General features: G+C 40.4%; 1 protein-coding gene across 3 annotated transcripts in view; it reads left to right on the top strand.

Moving 5' to 3' along the window:
* The window catches only part of PDXDC1 (pyridoxal dependent decarboxylase domain containing 1), a 55046-nt gene that overhangs the window by 13603 nt on the left and 22905 nt on the right, over window positions 1–18538 (top strand). For 2 of the 3 annotated variants that reach the window (XM_061401188.1, XM_061401189.1), the window contains exons 2-8: window positions 5150–5223; window positions 5729–5794; window positions 7996–8076; window positions 10005–10151; window positions 11558–11747; window positions 14175–14243; window positions 15769–15847. In XM_061401188.1, the coding sequence (XP_061257172.1) occupies window positions 5150–5223; window positions 5729–5794; window positions 7996–8076; window positions 10005–10151; window positions 11558–11747; window positions 14175–14243; window positions 15769–15847 (706 nt within the window). The remainder of the gene's footprint in view (window positions 1–5149; window positions 5224–5728; window positions 5795–7995; window positions 8077–10004; window positions 10152–11557; window positions 11748–14174; window positions 14244–15768; window positions 15848–18538) is intronic. The other variant, XM_061401190.1, reaches the window with a different exon arrangement.

The following is an 18538-nucleotide window of genomic DNA, read 5'->3' as shown; positions in this document are numbered from 1 at the left end:
TTTGAGTTTGCTAGGGAGTAATGTATGTAATCACTTCATGGCAAATCAATGGAGAAGAAATGGAAGCAGTGACAGATTTTAATTTCTTGGGCTCCAAAATCACTGCATATGGTAACTTTAGCCATGAAATTAAAAGATGCTTGCTCCTTGGAAGGAAAGCTATGACAAACCTAGACAGCATATTGAAAAGCAGAGACATCCCTTTGCTAATGAAGGTCCGTATAGTCAATGATAAATGGTTTTCCTAATAGTCATATATGGATGTCAGGACCATATGTGGACCATAAAGAAGACTGAGTGCTGAAGAATTGACGCTTCTGAACTGTGGTGTTGGAGAAGACTCTTGAGAGTCCCTTGGACAGCAAGGATATCAAACTAGTCAATCCTAAAGGAAATCAACTCTGAATATTCATTGGAAGGACTGATGCCGAAGCTCCAATACTTTGGCCACCTGATGCGAAGAGCTGACTCATTGGAAAAGACCCTGATGCTGGGAAAGACTGAGGTCAGGAGGAAAAGGGGGACAACAGAGGATGAGATGGTTGGATGACATCACCGACTCAATGGACATGAGTTTAAGCAAACTCTGGGAGATAGTGAAGTACACAAAAGCCTGGCATGCTGCAGTTCATTGGGTCACAGTCAAACTGACTTAGCGAATAAACAACAACAGTGTATATAAAGGTGTTAATTAGATGATGCCTGGAATATAGAGAGCAATTCAGTAAGTGTTAGTAATGAGGGATCTCAGTAAATTAAGGATCACAAGTCTCATTGAGTCCTTTTTCTGCGCCAGACCCTGTGTTAGGTGCTAAGGGTTGAAAAATATGACATTTTCCCAGGAACTTGGCATAGAATACTATTTTTTTCTTCCCTGAATAGTGTAAAACATTCTTCTTCTAAATACTGAATGATGGGCATCTTTATTCAACTTAATTCTTCACTCATTTTGGTTTGTGTCTGGCTGTTGCCCTGCTATTGTTTATTAACATTTATCACACAAGTCCTTTGTCTGGCCCTGTAACAGGTATTGAGGTTGGGAAATGTGAAGAAGAAAGTAGTCACTGTCCTCAGTAGAAGTGTATGGAGGCATGGCTTTTAGTTTTGAGTAACCAATTGATAAATATTTTTCTTAGAGCATTCTTTGACTTAAGGCCTGATATCCTGCAGCTGGGTAACATTTAAAATTTTGGATTATCCTCTTAACAGAACAAGCCCATGCGGGTCTATAGCATTGGAGTCACATTCTATTCACATTTAACTAAACGTGCTATTTTCCTTACCCATCTGCTACCCCACCCCCTGCCCCCACTTCACTCCCTAAAAGAGAGTAGGAGCAAGAACAATTTAAATGTCAGCCTTTCCACTCAATGAGTGTGTGCTCTTGAGAGAGAGACCCAGATGGGGAAATATGAAGCTGCACTTCCCTCCTGCCTCTTTTAGTGTCAGTGTCTTATCATCACATGTGACTCTGGTGTTTAAAAATAAGTATTATCATATGAAGCAGCTTCTTAAGTCAACTACTTTGTCTATTCTTAACTGAAAAATCTGTTCAATCTTATAGGAAAAGTTAGCTGTGTTGAACTTAGAGCCAATATGTTGATATCCAGTATGCTGTGCCTTCCTGAGGGGTTTCAGAGGCAATATGGCAATCCAAGACTCAGGCTGACTTTAGACATTTTAGGCCTATTGTTGTTTAGCTACTCAGTTGTGTCTGACTCTTACGACCTCATGGACTTTAGCCCTCCAGGCTCCTCTATCCATGGGATTCTCCAGGCAAGAATACTGGAGTGGGTTGCCATTTCCTTCTCTGAGGGATCTTCCTGACCCTAGGATAAAATCTGCATCTCCTGCCTTGCAGACAGATTCTTTACCAGTGAGCCACCAGGTAAGCCCTTGAGGCCTATAAGAGAAGGCAAAATCAGTGGGAGTCTGAATGGCTGAGAATACCTGTGCTGGGAAGACCACCTGGAACACAGTGCACAGTGAGGGATGTGAGAAATTGGGCAGTTACATATTAGAATGGCCTCGGGTTCAAGCCTTCCAACCTGCTGTCCCCATAAATATTAGTACAGTCATTTGTCAGGCAGTGAGTCCAGATGTTTGATTTAGGAAAAAATGGTATCAATATCATTAGAGGGGATGTGAAAAACTGAAAGTGATTTTATCCATAAGGGTTTCTTGAAAGTGGTGGATCCTGATTTAACAGGTGGTTATTGGGCAATGGCACCCCACTCCAATACTCTTGCCTGGAAAATCCCATGGATGGAGGATCCTGGTGGGCTGCAGTCCATGGGGTGGCTAAGAGTCGGACACGGCTGAGCGACTTCACTTTCACTTTTCACTTTCATGCATTAGAGAAGGAAATGGCAACCCACTCCAGTGTTCTTGCCTGGAGAATCCCAGGGATGGGGGAGCCTTTTGGGCTGCCGTCTATGGGGTCACACAGAGTTGGACACGCCTGAAATGACTTAGCAGCAGCAGTGGTAGATAAAAGGCACAGGGACATTTCAGACAGGACAGATGTTATAAGCATGAAACAGGGAAGAGTAATTGATCAAGAAAACTGTTTGTCTTTGCGTTTGGCCAGATGCTCAAAGATTGGAGTGTCACAGGAGATGTGGGTGGTAAGGACCTTGACCAGCAGACCGGGGAGCAAGATCACTTCTCTTGACCATTATCTTGTTCCTCCTCCTACTCAGACTTGTTAAGGAAGAACAAGGAGACCCTTTTAGATTGCTCTGTCACCCACCTTGTGGTTACATTTAAATTGTGATTTTTATTGGAAATGCCTTTTGTTTTTAAGTGCTTTTTCTATCTTTTGTAAAAATCAGGTCAGATGTGGCTATGTGATTCTTTTCTAACCTGTTGTAGAATCAGTGTGATGTAATAGAGGCAGAAACAGATCAGGAAACCAGGGTTCTGGCAGCTCTCCGTCTTTATTAGCTCCATGAGCCTAGGCAAGTCACTGTCCTCTCTAAGTCTTAGTTTCCTCTCTGAAATGTGACACCAGGACTTCCCTGGCCTGGCACTCCGGTAGTTAGGACTCTGCACGTCCACTGCAGGGGGCACTGGTTCCGTCCTTGGTTAGGGAACTAAGATCCCACTTGCCGTGCAGTGCAGGCAAAAACAAGTAAGTTTTATAAATAATTAAAATGTTAGACTGGAAACAGAGGCTTTCATGCTATACTTTTCCTTTTTTGAAAACTTGACTCAAAACCCTGTTGTTAAGAACAGAGCTATCTCCTTAAAGGGGAGCAGAGCTGATCTCCTTAAAGGGGAGCAGAGCTGGAAGCTCCAGGTGGCTGCCGAGCCCCTTCTCCCTAAAGTTCTTCCCAAGAGTCTTAAGGCTCAAAAGAATGCAGGTTGGCGATTCCTAGACTAGACCCCTAAGGTCCCTTCTTGATTTAACATTTTCTGATACTTATACTGGGGCTTCCCTGGTGCCTCAGATGGTAAGGAATCCGCCTGCAATGTGAGAGATGCAGGTTTGATCCGTGGGTTGGAAAAAACCCCTGGAGAAGGGAATGACTACCCACCCTGGTATTCTCACACTGGTAAACAGTAGCATTTCTTTAAGAAAAAGAACACAATTTTGAGGAGGTAATGCAATACTGAAGGTAATACTCGTTGCACATCTACGTAAGATGAAGTATTACTAGGTACAGTAGACAATAGGAAGAAAATGCAGATAAATACACTTGAAGTACACTTGATTAAGAGGGGAACAAAAGAGAGCTTCTATAATTGTTTATAACTCAACTCATACTACATAGAGATTCATGGCAACAAGGCTGTCTCCCTAAAAATTGTTACGGAGATGTAAGGAGAAAGAGTGAATGTTTTAATTCTGTGAGAATTTAAAAAATTTAGTTCCATCTATGTTTTGGATGGGAGGTAGATGTACACTTGGTACTAAAATCCAAAAGGGTATGAATGGTAAATTCTTTGGAGGCGTCACTATTACGAGTTTGTGTAAGTGTCCGGAGGTTTTAGAAGCACTTGCAAATTCTTGAAGGTAGGCGTTTCATGTGATTGCTGTAACCTGTTAATACAAACTAGGTAGCTGGGAACAACAGAAATGTATCCTCTCTCAGTTCTGGAGGCCAGAGTTTGAAATCATTGTCGTTGAACTGACATCAAGGGATGGCGGGGCGCACTCCCTCCAGAGGCCCTGGGGTGCCCCTTGCTTTCTTGTCCCAGCTTGCTGCTTGTCAGCCACCCTGCCTTTATTGGTGGCACCATCACTCCAGCTTTAAGGGCAGCGTCTTCAGCTCTCTCTGCTCTGGCAGCACATCGCCTGCTCTCTGGGTTTACACGTGGTCTCCTTCCAGTTCTCTCGTGTTGGTTCATGCTATTGCACTTAGGGCTCGCCTGGATGACCACAGTTGAATCACATCTGCAAAGTTTCGTCACAGAAGGGACACATTCACAAGTTCTAGGGATTAGGATATGAACATCTTTTGGGGGGCTAGTTTTCAGCTTGGTGGTGGTGGTTTAGTCGCTGAGCAGTATCCGATCCTTGCGACCCCGTGGACTATAGCCCTCCAGGCTCCTGTGTCCATGGGCTTTCCCAGGCAGGAACACTGGCGTGGGTTGCCATTTCCTTCTCCAGGGGATCTTCCCAACCCAGGGATCGATCCCACATCTCCTGCATTGCAAGCAGGTTGTTACCACTGGGCCACCAGGGAAGCCCCATTTTTCAGCCATAAAACAAATACTATGCTATTCGTACTTCTCTGGACTTTCTTCTAATAGTGAAAAACTCGAGTAACCTAAAAGGTCCATTAATTCAGGACTGTTAAACTGTAATACATCCGTCAGATGCAAAAAGGTGTAACCGCTAAAGTGAATGAAGCGGACCTACTGATGTGAACCGTGCTCACTGTAAAGCAGGAAAAAAGCAGTGTGGAGGAGCGCACGTGGGGAGAGGGAAGCTTGGAGAGGCACGTGCCAAGAGCGGCCTCCCGGGGGCTGGGACTTTTGTACTGTTGGAATTTTGACATCAAGCATGTGCTTCATAACCCAAGTATGTTATCATAAATCCAGAAGAAAATGGACTTAAAATTTAGTTTTTTTCTTGATGAACTCTGTTGTGGAAGTAATAGAAGGTTGTTAACATTTAACCTTTTGAAAAATGTTTCTCCAGATAGCAGACCCTACTCTAGCTGAAATGGGGAAAAACTTGAAGGAGGCCATGAAGATGCTCGAGGACAGTCAGAGGTGAGCCTGCAGAACAGACGTGACCCCATTAAACGTGCTCAACCCGCTGCGAAACTGGCGGCACTGGTTTCCTGCTGTTGAAGACGCCTCTTGCTCTCAGAACATCATGCTTAGCTGCAGCTGACTTTAAAATTGGTGTTTGTCTTGAGTGGACGGTGCTTTATCATTAAAGGATTTTGAAATTGAGAGGCAGGACTTATAATTTTCACTTCAGCCTATTAAAATTTACTTAATATATTAACTTGACTCTAGAAATGCTTCTTACTGTATATTCAGGTCATATAGTACGTCAAGTAAACAAGAAATTGGTTGAAGTATTATTTTTTTTTTAGTATTCTTTTCCTGAAATTAAACTATAGCCCAGCCTGGGGGGCTGGGGTGGGGTGGGGGTGGGGGAATGTGTGTTTCAAATCCCACATCAGTTACTAGAGCTTATGAGCAACATTATCACATGTTCATGCTCCAGTGTTAGAAATATAACAATTTTTTATTTCCTTTAAATTAGAAGAACAGAGGAGGAAAATGGAAAGAAGCTCCTATCAGGGGATATTCCAGGGCCACTGCAAGGCAGGTAGGTGGCAAGGAAGAGAAGCACTTTTTCCTACTGTTTAGCACAGGGGACTTCTGCTCAGTGTTATGGGAAGGGAGTTTGGGGCAGAATGGATACATGTGTATGTATGGCTGAGCCCCTTTGCTGTCCACCTGAAGCTATCACAACATTGTTAATCAGCTGTACTCCAGTAGTAAATAAAAGGTTTAAAAAAAAAACAACAGATAAGCACCTTTATGTGGGGTGTACATTTTCTTTAAACCAAGATTTTGCCATTGCTGATTTACAATTTTAATGAACACAAAGCAAATTGAGAGTTCTATGCAGTGTAACGTCAGAAAAGTGAAATGCTGTTGGCTGGTTGGTGATGCTGCTATACCTACTGTTTCTCCCCCTTCCCCGATCAGAGTTTAACACAACCTCTTAGAAGCATATGCAGACTCATAATATAACTCAACTATCATACTTGTTTCATCCTTGAAACCAGCAATCTGTTTGGTAGACTGAGCTTTATTGTGAGAGTTGTTCTAACTTGATAAGATTTACCATTGTATTATATAGTAAGGAAAGGAAAATGAAAGGAAAGCATCAGCTCATTTATTAGTAGAGTGATTTATTTTTTGGCAGCTAAAGGAAATCTGTCAAATGTTTGTGGTTTGAAGAAGCAGGGAAAATATCAGGAAAATAAGTAGTTGTCCAGCCAACAGTTTGTACAGGATGTTAGCGCTTAATTTGGAATTTAAGTCCTGGCCCAGTTTCCTTCAGACAAACTTATTATTTTTTTATAACCAGGAAACTGTGCACAGGTAAACAGTCCAACTCCCTTAAGTTGTCCTTTGACCTGAATGTAAATATGTTCAGGGCCGCAAAAGAACAGAGGAAGGATCCCAGCGGATGGAGGGTGCCGACTGGAAGTCCTCTGTGGGTGAGGTTCATTTTCCAGCTGAGAACAGGAACCAGATCTTCTGAGTCTCCTCACCCAGGCCTGCTGAAGGGAATTACAGGGTTCTACTCATCCTGCAGAAGTTTCCCTAGAAGAGATGCTGCCAGGAGTATCTGTAATTCTGAGTGGGAGTGCATTAGTGAAGCCAGTCCAGGGTGCTCACACTAATGATGCTGACAGCCGCACCCGAGATCCCACTTCCCAGGCGCAGGGTTCAGTGCTTTTCATGGACTAATGGCGTTCTCACAGCTCTGTAACATAGGGTGTCCTGAAGGCCACCTGGCTTCATCTCTACATAAAGTCCAAGGACCAGAGTCCCTCACTTGTGAAGGTCAGCACCTTGAGGAAGATGGGTTTGGGGACATTGTTTTTCAAAAGGGAGAACTTTTTATGTCACCTTCTCATTAATAGAGTGGTAGCATTTTGACATCACATGTTTTGCAAGTCACCTTGCCATTGCTAATGACTGCACCACTCACATTCTTCTCATATGTTTCCGCCTCCTCATGTTACAAGCGTTTAAAAACGTATCTTGGACAGAAGTAAGTCTGTTTATACTCTAAGCAAATCTCCAGTTTCTCCAGTTTGGGGAAGAGGTGGTAATAAGCGATGCCTGCATTTCATGTTTAACTCTGTTAGAACAAACAGACAAGAATCCCACATGGAGGGAAACTTAGATACTCCCAGTGGTATTGGAGTATTCTTGCTGCTTTTGTGATCTTCCAGCAGCTTATAAGGACTATTTTGACCCTTATAATATGCTTAGTAAGTAGTCTCCAAGACTCAGATGAACTGGTAGAGAGATACTGCTAAAGCTGGGGAAATTTTTAACAATCAAATTTACATTCAGGTAGAAGATTTAATTAATCACAAGCAAGGGGCTTCCGTGGTGGCTCAGATGATCAAGAATCTGCCTGCAGTGCAGTAGGTTCAGTCCCTGGGTTGGGAGATCTCCTGGAGAAGGGAATGGCTACCCACTCCAGGATTCCTGCCTGGAGAATTCCATGGACAAAGGAGCCTGGCGGGCTGCAGTCCATGGGCTTGCAAAGAGGCAGACACAACTAAGCAACTAATACTTTAATATATGTATGGTTATCTTCAGAATTCAGTTGATAACTTATGGTTTATTTTTAAAAAACTGTATCTCAAAACACATGATTTCTGTTGTAACAGAAAGATATCAACGCTAGTTTAGACAAGAGAAATAGTGGGAGACTGTGGTGAGGGGAGGGGTGGCGTGTGCTGTTCCCCGTCTATCAGCTGCTTTTCTGTCCCGCAGCGGACAGGACATGGTGAGCATCCTCCAGTTGGTTCAGAATCTGATGCACGGAGATGAAGACGAGCAGCCCCAGAGCACCCGGTAATGGAGAACGCTTGGCAGCTTCTCTTTGAAAGTGCATGTGTTCTTGGGTTTGAAACTGATTACATTCATACAAGTTGCCGCAATAATAAGCCTTATTTCATTCCAGATTATATATGAAGTTACAGCAACATTCACTTCCTTCAGGGAGATGTTGACGTGTTTTAGATAATGTATTTTGTAAAAGGAAATCATTTACTAAAACCTTGTCATTTTTATGGTCTTGTGTCTTAGGGAGGGGCTGGCGCAGGGGCCAGAGGGTAGCTGCTGTGTGCTTCTGTTTCTGGCTGTTTCTGTTCCTGGGCTTTTGATTGCTGAGAAATACTGCAGCTGAATTCATTGGTGGCAAGCCACGCCATCTGTGAATCATCTGTTTATCTTATTTCCATTTATGCATCTATCAAGCAATTTATCTAGTTTTATTTTCTCTTTAAGTGTTTTAAATACAGTGTTTTTTAGAATAAGTAATGCATTCTTCTGGTTGAGATTTCAAAAGGTAGAAAAGGTATATATGCCAAGGCAGTATTCCTTCTCACCTCTCCCTCCCTAGCTTTTCTCCTTCCTAGAGATGAGTTGCCAGTTTCTTGTGTATTCTTCAGAGATACTTCTTGTATACGTACACCCAAGCCAGATGTTTATGCTTACTGCTTCCAGGACCTAAATACTCTGCACCTTGTTCTGTGTCTTGCTTTTTTCATTTATGTCTTCAAGTTCCTGGAATAGCAGTACACAAGGCACTTTTTCCTTTAAGAGCTGTTTAATGTTGCTCTGGGCCTTCCCTGGTAGCTCAGCAGTAAAGAATCCACCTGCTGTGCGGGATACATGGGTTTGATCCCTGGGTCGGGAAGATCCCCTGCAGAAGAAAGTGAAAACCTACTCCAGTAGTCTTGCCTGGAAAATCCCATGGACAGAGGAGCCTGGTGGGCTACGGTCCTTGGGGTCGCAAAGAGTTGGATATGACCGAAAATGCACACAGTCTTAATGGATGAGCCATATTTTATTTAACTAGTCTCCGATTCATGTTTTACCCTTACAGCCATTCCTGCAGCTAGTAACTTTGTACATGTGTCATTTCCTCAAAGTAGTGTTTCTGGAGATTGAAGTCCTAGAAGTGAGATTGCTAGTCCGAATAAGTTTGTGTATTTATAAATGTGACAGATATTGCCAAATTCCCCTCATGGACTTGTACCTGTTCACATCCCCACTTGGTGTGTGAGAGGACCTTTTCCCCCACACGCTTGCCTGCAAGGGTATTAGCAAACTTAAGGGTTGTTGCCAGTCTCATAGGTGAGAAATGATATTTCAGCATAGTTTTAGTTTGCATTTTTCTTAAGAAATCAGGTTAAGTGTCTTCTTTGTATATTTTAAGACCCATTTATATTTCCTTTTCTATGAACTGTCTCTGCCCAGAATCCTGTTGATTCTTTGTCATTTTCATTATTACACTTATTCTTTATAAGGGAAATTAGTCCATCCACTGTAATTATATGCAAAGCAATACCTAGTCCCCCTTGACTTTGCTGAACTGTTATAAATAGCTGCTTAATGCAGGGAATTGATCTTCATCTGTTGATTCTTAAATTGTTTTCTGCACAGTTTATCTCAGCTCTACTCTCTATAGTTCTTACAGCTAGTATTTAAAAAACTTATCTGGAGAAAATTATTTAAAAACAGTTTGTGTATTTAGTTGGTATTCAATAAAAAGGGTATTCATCTCATAGGACTTAAATTCAGAAAGAAAATTTCCTCCTAAGCTATTAATACCTTATTACACATTGAATTTTCTAAATTTATCTCAATTTCTGCCTTCTAGGCCATTAAGTGCATTTCAAATGTGACAGAAATTTTTCTGGAATACTGTCTCTAAGTTCTATTTATTTATGCTTAGACTAATACCTTTTTTTAAATCTAATATTTTTGATTAACAGAATTCAGAATATTGGAGAACAAGGTCATATATCTTTGTTGGGGCATAGTCTGGGAGCTTACATTTCAACTCTGGATAAGGAGAAGCTGAGAAAACTTACGACTAGGATACTTTCAGACACTACCTTATGGCTCTGCAGAATTTTCAGGTAATAAGTTTTTAGTTTCCGGTAAAGGCATTTATGAGTTGGGTATAGACTGTGAGAAGTCTCTTTTCTGGAGCTGTGCTACCTAGATTCAGATCTGCCTCTTCCCTTTCCTTTCGGAAGAGTTACTTAACCACTGCATGCCTCAGTTTCCCTATCTGTGCAACGGAGATAGCCTTAATATCCATTTGATGACATTGCTGTGAGGATTAAATGAACCAATGAATTAATACGTGTCAAGAGCTGAGAACATGAGCCTGTACTGTTGAATAATGTCCACAGTTTCTTATTTGTTACCATATATAGTAGAACTCTATGTAACCTTGCTCTGTATTTTCTAAGTCTCCTGTAAATGTGTTATCATACTTCCATGATTTAAAAAAAATAAAAATAAGGAAAGAGAAGATTCCTAGTTGGCACATGTTGATAGAAGATGTAGCAGTGACATGGAGGCAAGTTTGAGGGAGTTTTTTCTCTTTTTTTGCCATGCTGTGTGGCATGCTGGATCTTAGTTCCTCAAGCAGGGATTGAACCCATGCCCCCAGTCTTAACTACTGGACCACCAGGGAGGTCCCTGGATTTGAGTATTTTTATTTAAAGTATTACCTGTGTTTTAGTAGAAAGGAAATGCTGTCATAAGGAAGATGAGTATGTGTTGGGAAATTGAAATTTGCTTTATACAGTGGTAAATATTGTCATTATTAAGGAATTCTAGCAGAGTAAGGAGTCAGTAGAAGCTACAAGACCAGTGGTATTTTGTGTTTATTTATGCTGTTACTTTTATGGAAAAGGAATGTTTACCTAACATTGGAACGTTTAATAACTTGGGAGACTCATTTCAGATGGTGGAAAGGTGCTTGGCCTGGCGAGAGTATGAGTTTGCCTGTGTGGCAAAGGAGAAATTTTCTTCTAATAAAAATCCAACACCTGTAATTGCAGTTCTCTCTCTTTCTCTTTAGAGATGGAGAAGAAGAAAAGTTTCCAAGCAGATAATAGTGAAAGCAAAACTTAGCCTGACTAGCATTATTGACAGTTTTACTTACTTTGGATGTTTTAGGGCTGATACTACTAAAAACCATGCCTACATTATCCAGTGCTGATTTTCTGGTGAAGTAAGCCAATCCATGATCTTCAGCCTTTTTATATCTGAGGCATTCCTATTTCCTACTGGTTTTATTAGTTCCTATCTTCCAGGAGCTCAGTGTGGATGAAGGGTCATTGCCTTTGTTCTTTATAACCTCCAGCTGCCCTGAGTTTTCAGCCATCTGAGACAAGGGTGATTCCTATCTCCTTTGACTGATCTGGGTGACAGTTTCTAGGTTGAGAAAAGATTTACTTCCATGGTTATAAGACTGGGACTTATAAAATCAGAGGTAAGAACATACTGACGTGTGAGTGTCTCTTAACAGGTATGAAAATGGCTGTGCTTATTTCCACGAAGAAGAAAGAGAAGGACTCGCAAAGATCTGTAGGCTTGCCATCCATTCCCGTTATGAAGACTTCGTAGTGGATGGGTTCAACGTGTTATATAACAGGAAGCCTGTGCTCTATCTAAGTGCTGCTGCTAGGCCTGGCCTGGGCCAGTACCTCTGTAATCAGGTAATGTGGCATAAGGGCGAGCGTTTAAAGAAACGGTGCTTTATTCTGTCCTAGAAGTTTTTCAAGTGTGTTGACCTATTTCTTTAGCCGCTTTTTTTTTCAAGTGAAAAGAAAGATGATTTTCTTACGTGCATCTTTTGTCATTTTTATATGTAAATGTGTATTAATAAGTTTAGAGAGATGTATGTGTCTTTTTTAGTTGCCCAAAGGCAACCACAGTCAACATTTTACTTTATTTCTTTTCAGACTTTGATCAGTCAGAGGGCATGTATGTTTTTACATGGCTATACATGGCTTTTTTCACTTACTGTTGTTAACAGGCGCATATCATGTTTTATCAGTTCTTCAAAGTAAAGTATATTTTTAATGCCTTCATGATATTCCTTCAAGTGAGTGTATAGTATTTAAATTTTTTTTTTCTTTTTGGGCAGTTAGAGTGTTTGTATTCTTTGGCTTTTTATGACCATTTTTGGGAAATTCTCTTTGTATAGTGCTGTTATGAACATCTTTATGCATAAAGCTTTTTCTATACTTTGGGTTATATTCCTCAGATGGATTTTCAGAGCCAGTCTAGAATTATTAGATCAAAGAGCATTATCCTTTTTTGGAGTTTTCTGAAAGCTTGATTAGGGTGCTACCTTGAGTCAAGAACTTGTTAAGCCTCTTGGCCAAGAACATTTTAAAGCAAAACGCATAGAATTGGAGGGATTGTCTTCTGTAAGATGGAGAAGTCCCCAGGAGATACATAGGGGAATCTCAGGAGTTGAGTTGATTCTGAACCTTGGTCACTGGTGGTAAGAAATTCTGTCCTCTTCTTCTCTGGAGGAGGGCATGGCAACCCACTCCAGTATTCTTGCCTGGAGAATCCCATCGACAGAGGAGCCTGATGGGGTATAGTCCATAGGGTTGAAAAAGAGTTAGACACGACTTGGTGACTAATCAGCAACAACAAATATTAACCTAAGTAGACTAAATCAGGTCGGCAATACAGAGTATTTTTACCCGTTTTCACATCAAAAAAAAAGAAATCATGCCTTCTTAAGAATATACAAAATGAGGAATTTTATAATACCTCTGTAGAAACATGAAACATTACTTATTGAGTACTTGCTGTGAGCCAGGCTCTTAGGGGCTCAGAGCTATCTTGGGACAGCAATCGAGTCTTCAAAAAAATGTGTGAGGAAAAGTGGGAAAGGCAGGTGGCAGCCGTTCATGTTTTAAAAGTATGTACATGGTAATGTGCATATTTTTTTATACCTGGAAAAATATATATATATACATATATTATATTTTTGCCTAGAAAATATCTGAAAAGTTCTATACTAACCTATTAGCAGGGGTAATGTTAGTCACTCAGTCATGTCCAACTCTGTGACTCTATGGACTGCTGTGACTCTATGTACTGTAGCCTGCCAGGCTCCTCTGTCCATGGGATTCTCCAGGCAAGGATACTGGAGTGGATTGCCATTCCCTTCTCCAGGGGATCATCCCAAACCAGAGATCGAACCTGGGTCTCCTGCATTGCAGGTGGATTCTTTCCTGTCTGAGCCATCAGGGAAGCCCAACAGTGACAGATTGTGGCTTAATTGGGGGGTCTGAGGGGTGGGGGGAATGGGACGACATTTTCACTTTTAATTTCTGTAATTATTTATTGTGTGTTTTACTTGGGTTTCACGTTCATAATTTAAAGCAAAGATTCTTTACAGGAAAAAAATGTGAATAAAATGCTCATTAAATTTTTGGTGTATAAAGGCTTACAAGTCTTAGTTATATAGAGCAATATGCTCAAATGTTAAAAAATTCCTAAAACATAATCTCCTTAAGGATTTGGAAGCTAAAAATGAAGAATATAAAATTTATTTGATAATTACTGTCTTTATAACACTGACTTCATTTATCTTGAGATATGTACATCTGTTGGTCCATATTTATTGTTTTTTAGGAGTGGGTGGGCCCATAAACATGTTTTGTTCTTTGAATACTTTTAGGCGGTGTTATTTACCACTAATCCTTGGAGGGAAGATCCTAAATTACCCCCCAAAATGCTAAAGGCTCAGCTTGTTTCTCCATTTGGAAAAGTTTTTTGTTTTTTTGGCATATTCTAAAATACAGCAAAGATTAGGTACTCATTTAGAAGATGAGTTGATAGTTACTCATTCAACTGACTCATTTAGAAAATTTTAAATTGTCTGTATCCTCTTAGAAGACAGCTCCTGGAAATTTACCACCCTACCCTCCTCCACCACATGATGTTTTTGGCTTGACTCTCTAGATATACTTTAACATCTATATATTTATAATATTAAGTGTTCCTAAGGGAGGGATTATTTTAAAAGAATAATCGTGACTTAGAACCACAGTCTTTTGGGGACATAAGGGGATGGAGACAGAGATTCTTCTTATGAAGTTGCATGTTTCTTCCCACAGCTTGGCTTGCCCTTTCCCTGCTTGTGTCGAGTGCCCTGTAACACTGTGTTTGGATCCCAGCATCAGATGGTAAGCTCTGATGGTAAAGTTTATAAAATAAGAAAGAATTGTGTTTTGAAACTGTATCTTCCTTTCAACTGTGGCTCTGTTCGCTGGGCTCCAGATAATTATTAGCTTATTCATGGATTGCTTAGATCTTCCCATTGCCCAGTACATGCTTCCAGGTTTGAATGTCTACACAGGTTGACTGGCAGAAAGGTGAGCAGCACCTGGCTCTTAAAGAGTCTTATAATCACTGTTATCACCTGCTTTAAGTAGAAACATGAGTTCAACTAACCATCAGAAATTCCTTCTAAACCATTCTTTCAAATGGTTGTCACTGTTACCTGGATTTATGAATGGGCAGATTTTGAAAGTAAGGTTGTTTACCATGATCCTTGGTATTGGATTCTGCTTATTTTCAGACATACAAGTGGTAAGGCTATCCATACTGAAGTCAGAAGCAGAAGGGTTGGGTTTTAGGATTCTGCATTTCTTTTTCAAGGTAGTTAGGTTTTCTGGTTTAGATGCATCACTGAATAACATTCAGTTCAGTTCAGTCACTCAGTCTTAGTTGTGTCCTATGCTTTGTAACCCCATGGACTGCAGCACGCCAGGCTTCCCTGTCCATCACCAACTCCCGGAGCCTGCTCAAACTCATGTTCATTGAGTCGGTGATGCCATCCAACCACCTCATCCTCTGTCGTCCCCTTCTCCCACCTTCAATCTTTCCCAGCATCAGGGTCTTTTCCAATGAGTCAGTTCTTTGCATCAGGTGGCCAAAGTATTGGAGTCTCAGCTTCAGCATCAGCCCTTCCAATGAATATTCAGGACTGATTTCCTTTAGGATGGATTGGTTTGATCTCCTTGCAGTCCAAGGGACTCTCAAGAGTCTTCTCTAGGGGACTTCCCTGGTGGTCCAGTGGCTAAGACTCATGTTTCCAATGCAGGTGGCCTGGGTTCAATCCCTGGTCAGGGAACTAGATCCCTATGCTGCAGCTAAAAAAAAATACCGTGTGCTGCAACCAAGACTGCAGGAAAGAAAATAAACAGTTGTAGGCGGGGAAGCAGGGGAAGAGTTGCAAAAAAAAAAAGGCTTTTCCAACAACACAGTTCAAAAGCATCAATTCTTCGGAGCTCAGCTTTCTTCATGGTCCAACTCTCACATCCATACATGACTACTGGAAAAACCATAGGTTTGACTAGACGGACCTTTGTTGGCATAACATTAGAGATACATTTTCGGCTGTTTTTGTGGTGGCAAGGGGGCCAGTTTAAGAGAATTTTTAAAATCGTAAATGTTTTAAAGTAGAGAAATGTTGGTTTTGTGTATGTAGTTTCTAACTTTAATCTCATTTAACTGAGTTTTCTAGTTAATCTTCAAGTAAAATGATTTTGTTTTCTCATCTATAATTAGAGGGATAAAAAGGAAAATTGTCTAGAATAGAACTGATAAATTGTGAGAGTACCTGCTTCATTCAGAAGTTGCCGTTTTTCCTTGTTCAGCTTTTATGCTGGTTGCCTCACGTTTCTATCGTTTGTCTTTCAATCCCAGGATGTTGCCTTCTTGGAGAAACTGATTAAAGATGACATAGAACGAGGAAAACTGCCCTTGCTTCTGGTTGCAAATGCTGGTAGGTGTCATGAACCTGAATCTTCCATTTTAGACATACAAGATAGAGGATTAGGAAAAAAAAAGAAGATTGGTACTTAGCCTTAGAGAGATCCAGTCTTAAGAATGTGAGGTAGATGGTATCAGTACCATGGTGAGAATTATAATAGTAAAATGTTGGTTTGTTTGGGGAGTTCTTGTTTGTATGTATATACTTTTTCATTTAGGATGTAAGTGCTTTTCTACTCCATCATGTGCTTCCTTTCTAAATTGAATTTTTAAATGTCACACTTAAATCTCCACATTTGAGATAGCAAGTCAACTACCGCTTTCTGCTGTGCTCACCAAATTGTATTCAGCATTGTACTTGAAGTTCTGGACAGTGCAGTAAGGCAAGAAAAATAATTATATGATGTACACGACATGACAAAAATAGTTACATGACAGATTAGAGAGGAGAAATAAACTGTCTTTATTTATAGATGGCATGATTGTAAGATAGAAAGTCCTAAGGAAACCATGAAGAACAGCCATTGGAACTAATAAGCAAATCTATCAAGGTTGCAATGAACAATTGAAATTGAATTTTAAAGGCCATTCATAGTAGCATCAAAAAACCCTTCAGGGATAAATGTAACAAAATAATGCAAGATGTATACACACTGAAAACTACAAAATGTTGCTGAGAGAAATTGAAGAAGACCCAAATAAATAGAACAGTGTGCCATAAACATGGGTTGAATGACTTGGTATTATTAAGTCAGATCTCTCCCAAATTAATCTATATATTCAACTCAATCCATATCAAAACCTTAGCAGACTTCCAATTTCTTATAGAAATGGATCAATTCTGTTCAGTCACTCAGTCGTGTCCAACTCTTTGCAACCCCATGAACTGCAGTACGCCAGGCTTCCCTGTCCATCACCAACTCCTGGAGCTTACTCAAACTCATGTCCATTGAGTTAGTGATGCCATCCAACCATCTCATCCTCTGTTGTCTCCTTCTCCTTCCACCTTCAATATTTCCCAGCATCAGAGTCTTTTCAAATGAGTCAGTTCTTCACATCAGGTGGCCAAAGTATTGGAGTTTCAGCTTCAGCATCAGTCCTTCCAATGAATATTCAGGACTGATTTCCTTTAGGATGGACCAGTTGGATCTCCTTGCTGATAGAAATGGATAAGCTGATTCTAAAATTTATATGGACATAAAATGGTCTAAGATGATGAAAATCATTGAGAAAAAGAACAGCACTGGAAGACCTACCTTGTCTGACTTTTAGAGTTACTGTACAGGTGCAGATGAGACAGTGTGAGCTTAACCGAAGAAAATAGAGTTCAGAAATAGACTCACCCATAGAAATATGGTCACTTAGGTGTTTTTTTTTACAAAGATGCCAAAGGTAATTGAAAAGGAAAAGGATAGTCTTTTTCCATCAGTGGTTTTGGAACAATTGGATATCAATATAGGAAAACTTGAACCTCAATCTTTACCACACTCTACATGCAGATGTTAATTGTAAATAGTTCATAAGCCTGAACATAAAAGCCAAAGCAGTAAAATTTCTAGAAGAACATATAGAAGATCTTTATGACCTTGACTGAGGACAGATTTCTAGGGACACAAAAGGCAGAACCATAATTGGGCTTTATCAAAAATTAAAAGCTTTGCTGCCCAGGGAACTATATTCAATATCTTGTAATAACCTTAATGGAAGAATCTGAAAAAGAATGACTTTGCTGTCAGGTGGCTGAGTGGCAAAGAATGCCAAGCAGGAGACAGGTTTGATCCCTGGGTCAGGAAGATCCCCTGGAGAAGGAAATGGCAACCCACTCCAGTATTCTTGCCTGGAAAATCCCATGGACAGAGGAACCTGGCGGGCTTCAGTCCATAGGGTCACAAAAGAGTCGGACATGACTTAGTGCCTGAACAATACCTGAAACTAACACAACACTGTAAATCAACTATAATTTAATTAAGGGGGAAAAAAAAGCTTTTGCTATCCAAAAAAACATGTTTAAAAAAATGGAAAGGCAAGTAACAGACTAGGAGAAAATAGTGGCAAAACATTTTCCTGACAAAGGACTCTATCCAAAATATACAAGTTTTTATAATTCAGTATTACAGATATAAATAATACCGTGTTTAGAGTGAACAAGAGATTTGAGTAGACATTTCACCAAAGAAATATATGAATGTATAAGCACCGAAAAAATGCTTAACATCATTAGTCATTAGAGAAATGCAAAGTAAAACCACGATGAGCTACTACTATACATCTGTGAGAATGGAGAATATAAAAAATACAGTGCCAAACACTAGTGAGAATGCAGAATAGCTGAAACTCTTAGGCTGCTGAAGAGATGCAATGTTCTTACCTGAAAACAGCCCAGATTCCCTTCCCTCAGTGAATGAATAAATTGTAGGATAAACAAATCATGGGTTACTAAGCAGTAAATGAAAACAACTACTGATACACATATCAACATGGATGAATTTCAGAAGCATGCTAATTAAGTGCCAAAATCCAGACATAAAAGAAGTTACATAGTGTATGAGCCATTTATATGAAATTCTAAGAAGATAAAACGACAGCAAAGAAAACAGATCACAGTTGTCTGGGGCCAGTGAGGAGTGGAGAGAAGAGTGAAACTTCAGGGGGAGATGAGGGAACTTTGGGGTGATGCTGGTTACATGCCGTATACATTTGTCAA

This window comes from Bos javanicus, chromosome 25 (assembly GCF_032452875.1).
Source record: "Bos javanicus breed banteng chromosome 25, ARS-OSU_banteng_1.0, whole genome shotgun sequence".
Classification (NCBI taxonomy): Eukaryota; Metazoa; Chordata; class Mammalia; order Artiodactyla; family Bovidae; genus Bos; species Bos javanicus.
This window is presented reverse-complemented; position numbering and strand designations above follow the sequence as displayed.